The 5,600-nt window shown below is 35.1% G+C and overlaps 1 protein-coding gene across 1 annotated transcript in view; it reads left to right on the top strand.

The window, feature by feature from the left end:
- The window catches only part of UNC80 (unc-80 homolog, NALCN channel complex subunit), a 58,675-nt gene that overhangs the window by 18,315 nt on the left and 34,760 nt on the right, over positions 1–5,600 (top strand). Inside the window, exons 8-11 of the mRNA XM_015831053.1 lie at positions 1,338–1,476; positions 2,698–2,794; positions 3,494–3,664; positions 4,858–4,950. Coding sequence (XP_015686539.1) covers positions 1,338–1,476; positions 2,698–2,794; positions 3,494–3,664; positions 4,858–4,950 — 500 coding nt within the window. The remainder of the gene's footprint in view (positions 1–1,337; positions 1,477–2,697; positions 2,795–3,493; positions 3,665–4,857; positions 4,951–5,600) is intronic.

Here is a 5,600-nt window from a genome sequence, read left to right as displayed (position 1 = left end):
ATACGCTGACTATGAGAGTAATCCACAGCTCCGTCAAGCAATTGAGTTTGCCTGTCGTCAGTTTTACATTCTACATCGTAAGCCTTTTGTGCTGCAATTGTTTGCTAGTGTTGCTCCACTTCTCGAATTTCCTGTGAGTATCAGCCAACTGCTGTATGAAAATTGTTTTCATTGTTTTCTGATGGTATAAACCAGTTATACTGGTTTATCCCACATCAGTCCTGCATGCTCTTTTTTCACTGACTCTCTTATGCAGAGAAGCTTTAGCTTTCCTTTTCTAAGCCCACCTTATTTTATTCCTTGAAGGCTTGCTCACATTTTCAGCAATTCTGGTCTCCTGTCTAGAAAATTCTCTCTTCCAAGGCTGACATTCTCCCATCAACAAAAACACTGATATTCCCTGCATCTCCAGCCTTTTGTGTCTACATGGAGAGACACATCTATGCATAAGTTAAATAGTGTTAAATATATAAATAAATAAAAATCTGCTAATCCCGTGATTTTTGCCTAAGCATGCGCTAGTTAAAGTGAATATTTGGACACGACAGAAAAGGCATAGTTCTGGGTAAGTGGGAATGGTGAGCCTTCATCTTCAGCTTCACATCTCAGTTTTGATATTTATAAATATATGGGCCATGAAGATTGTGTTCTACATGTTAAATGGGAATTAAAATGTGAACATTCTTTTGAAGATATTCATTTGTTTTTGCAATGTATAGATGTTTTAGAATTTTTAAAATTTCCTGTTGGCCTTCTTAAACCATCAGCATTAATAATGTTTCTGAAACCATTAAAACTCTTAATGAAAGCCATCACAGGGAAACATCCTCTGTGATGGGAAGTAAACTGACTTTGGCACCAATAATAGCTTCATTTATACAGCAAAGAATATCTTCAGGGCACAGTCTCTAGGATTGTATCTGGCAATTAAATAAAATAACATTAAAAAAAAATACAAAATGCAATAATTTGTTTCATGCACCATCAAGATTGCCCATTCATCACCTTGATTTTACATAGCTCATTTCACAAAATCAGACCACCTTGGGATTTCTTAGATTTTGCTATATAACCCTCTGTACATAAAGACTAAAGTTTGCAACTCTTGTATAAAATTCTCACATATTCAAAACTAGTGTTGCTTACCTCAATTGACATAAACATATGAGTGGGATATAAGCGGTTTTCACTGGGTGTCAATGTTCCTTTTTAAAAAAAACATTGTGCATCCTTTTAAAAATTGTAAGCCACCCAGGGTCCTTTTGGGTTAGGGCAGCCTTGAAATCCAATAGGTAAACAAACAAGTAAATAGAACAACATTGCTTTCTTCACTGCAGGATGCTGCATACAATGGACCCAGCAAGGGAGTGTCTGCTCAGTGCCTGTTTGATCTTCTGCAATCCTTAGAAGGAGATACTTCTGACAACCTGGATATTCTAGAATTGGTAAAAGCAGAGAAGCCCCTAAAATCACTAGGTATTTTCAGTTTTTTTTTAAAATAAATTGCCATTTTTCTTGTGAAATAAATATATTTCTGCTTTTATTATTCCTATAAACATAAACATAAACATTAAAATGTTAAATAAAAAACCAAATAAAAAAAGTTTTTTTTAAATGATCAGGACCATACTACATTACTTAGACTATGCAGGATCTTCTGGTCTGCCACTATTCAGTAAATGATTAGCCAATCACTGTTTTAAACCCTATGATTTTCCTCCACAAAGAAACACCTTTTACAGGTCATCCTCAACTTACAACAGTTCATTTAGTGATCATTCAAAGTTACAATGGCACTGAAAAAGTGACTTATAACCATTTTTCACACTTATGAACCATTGCAGCATCTCCATGGTCACGTGATCAAAATTCAGACGCTTGGCAACTGACTCGTATTTTTGGTGGGTTGCAGCGTCCCGGGGTCACGTGATCCCCTTTTGCGACTTTCTGATAAGCAAAGTCAATGGGAAAGCCAGATTCACTTAACAGCTATGTCACTAACTTAACAACTGCAGTAATTCACTTAACAGCTGTGGCAAGAAAGATTGTAAAATGGTGCAAAATTCACGTAACAAATGCCTCACTTAGCAACAGAAATTCTGAGCTCAATTGTGGTTGTAAGCTGAGGACTACCTTTTTGTTTTTAAAGAAACAAAATTCTAAAGAGGTCTAAACTGGTTTATAATTGTATTATATAAATTGTTTCTACCTGTATTCTTGGCCTTTATATTCTTTACTTTATATTCTTGTACTGTATCTTGTTCTCTCTATATATTTTCTAATGTTAAAAAATTTCTTTTCTCACTTATGTTTTAATGAATTTTCCTAATAAGTTTTACTGTACAGTCACATAACAAAACAAGTCTTCAGTGGGGTTAAGTGCCAGATAAATGGTAATAGGATTGCAGCCTGATCAGGTAATCCCACCCATGCTTATTTAGAAGTGCTGCTAACTTTTTTAGATGAATGTCTATGCCTTAAATTCTAAAGTGAAAGGCATCTTAACAGAATTTATGAATTATGACTAATGATCAATTCTACTTTGATACAATTTATAGGCATTGTATAAATGTACAGAGACTGAACATGAATTAGTTGCCTAAAGCAAAAGACATAGATGTTTTTTGATTTTATCTCTCATGACACAATATTTTCATATTGTAGATACCCTGTTATGTTCTATTTTGTATATTTCAGATTTCTGTTATGGCAATGAGGATCTGACATTTTCAATCAGTGAAGCCATCAAGTTATGTGTAACAGTTGTGGCATATGCACCTGAGTCTTTCAGAAGGTAACAACTATTTCTTGGTTAATTCCCAATTGAATTTTCAAACAAGTATAATAACAATCTGTTGTTCAAATTTATAGATTTTAAATTTGCACAATGCATTTATTATTTAAACCTTTTAAAACTTTTCTCTTCATTCAAGGATTATTCAAGGATTTTTATTTTTATTTTATTTATTATTTCCCTGACATTCAAGATGTTTGTCTCTGTGTCTAATGATTGGAAGAATGCCATTACTGTTTCCGAGTACAAAGATTATTCTATCTGGCCTTGTAACTTCTACCTATGTTCATTGTCTCCTCAAGCTTAGCCATAGAACCTAGTTAGATGATGCTTGGCTTCTCTGAGTAACAGGGAAAAATCACTTATTGCTGGTTGCTTCAACCACACCACACTGGAAACAAACATCTCCCTCTTTTTGCCTTCTCAAACTGTCTTGTCCTTTAACATTTTTTCAGTTACTTGCTGTTTCATTTTATTACATTTTTGGGAAGATATTGTTATTCTTAATAAAAAAACAAGATTTTTTTTTGCAGGTCCAAATTTGTTCTGGCAGTGATGGTGTCCTAATATTCACAAGAACTAGTATGCACAGTCCCTTTTCCTGCAGACAAAAATGGGTTTCTACTGAACTGAGGGGTATTGTACTTCTGGATATAACCTCACATTGATAGCATCGTTACATGATCTACCTTGTTTCAGTCTTCAGATGCTGATGGTCCTTGAAGCTCTAGTGCCCTGTTACTTGCAGAAACTTAAGAGGCAAACCTCTCAAGTGGAAACTGTGACAGCTGCTCGAGAAGAGATTGCTGCTACAGCTGCTCTTGCGACATCCTTGCAAGCGCTTTTGTACAGTGTGGAAGTTCTTACTCGGTGAGCTACACCTCTTACTTGCTTATGACCTTGCAGGGCCCAAGGAGAAAAAAAGATGAGCATTTTATGTTCCTGCCCATGGTGAAAACAATTGTATGCCATTATATGTATGTATGTATGTATGCATGCATGTATGTATGTATGTATGTATGTATGTATGTACAAGAACAAGAATTAAAATGAGTACTATTCAAATCTGCATTATAAAATATAGAAGGTTGCATTTATCCATTTCAGAATTAAATCCCCACAAAATCTATTTCGCTGAAAATTAGGTTGGGTGTGTATGTGTGTCAAAGTAGGATCTATCTGATGGATTTTAATCACAGATTAATTAATGCAGATTCAGCATTTGCCATCCAGAATTTCTTTTCCTCCTTTTCCGGAAAGTAATACAATGACATTTAATAAAGATAAACAGTTTCTTAGGTTGAGCTTAACTCTTGGGACATGTATGCATTTTGTCATTTTGGAATTGCCTATTTATGGCATGGTTATTCATTTGTTTGTTTACTTATTTAGTTCAAACAATGTCCTGTTATCTCCAGAGTTTTCTGGAGTTCTCCTTTCCAAGTCTACCCCTTTCAAGATCAGCAAAAAAGACTATTATAACACAAAAAGTCTAATGATAGTGGAGCGACAAAACACAGTTTCCACATCAAAAGAAATAATAGTTCTACTTTATTATTTCATTTATATAGTCGGACTGTATTGTGAGTTCTAGGTTGATTCCAGGGGCCTCACTTAGAAGGAATGAGATCATTAATAATTAAGGCCTATGAAGAGAGATTGAAGGAACTGAGTGTTCAGCTTGGGAAAATTGAGAATAAGGACCTGATCGTGCTCTTTGAATACCTGAAAAAAAGGTTACATTGAAAAGACCTGTTTTCTGTTGTTTCTGAAGGCAGGACATTGACTGATAGATTTAAGATATAGGTTGGCTAATTCCAGTTGAATCTTAGAATAATTTCCCAACTCTAAAAATAATCTGGCAGTGAGGTCAGTTGATGAGCAAGGTGGTGATCTCCTCTTTGCTGGATGTGTTAAGTTGAGGCTCAACAAGTTGAAGCTTTAATTTGAATTTAAGCAGAGGGCTGAACTTGGTGTCCCAAATAGCTTTTCCAACACTAAGATTCTTCTATTACTGCTACTTCTACTAATTACTGCACTGCTACTACTACTGCCATTAACAGGCCAATGACTGCACCTCAGATGAGTCGCTGTGATCAAGGCCATAAAGGAACCACTACTGCTAACCATACTATGTCAGCTGGAACAAATACCAGGTATTTAACAGAGGCTGCCCTGCAACTTATTGTTTGAATCTTACTAATACTAAGTCTTTATACTGTACAATATTGAATAAGAAAATGAATGTTGGGACAGATAGGGACAGAATATGAAACTTATCTTATTAGATTATGGGTTTTGTTTTTGTTTTTAGCAGAAGCCAGGTCAAAACTCACAAGAATTTGACACATAATACATAATAGAGAAGACAGTCATATGTCAAAATTTATTTCTATCATTTAGTAACCTCAAGTACAATTCCTATGAAGATATCTCCCCATGAAAACATGCTTATATCCAGAGTTCAGTAATCTTACTGCCTTGGGGTGAGAAGAATCAGACTACTATGCAGTATGACAAATGAAGTTAGTCTGAAACTGGAATTGATGTTGGAGCTTGCAGCTGCCTGAGGAATGGTCTGAGTCCTTCTCATTGCACTTCATGACATACTAAGCTGAGGCAGAAGACTGAAGTAGGGGAACTTTAGAATGTTAGATGTGATGGCAGAATACATTTCTCTACATCTTCCTGTCCACATAAAGATAAAGGATGAAGATGGAACCATTTTATCTTGTCTTCACCCCTCTAGTTCTGAGTAGCTAGAGAAGTAGCTTATTTTATTTATTTATTTATTTATTTATTTATT

Source organism: Protobothrops mucrosquamatus, unplaced genomic scaffold, assembly GCF_001527695.2.
Source record: "Protobothrops mucrosquamatus isolate PMUCROS unplaced genomic scaffold, P.Mucros_1.0 scaffold_253, whole genome shotgun sequence".
NCBI lineage: Eukaryota > Metazoa > Chordata > Lepidosauria > Squamata > Viperidae > Protobothrops > Protobothrops mucrosquamatus.
This window is presented reverse-complemented; position numbering and strand designations above follow the sequence as displayed.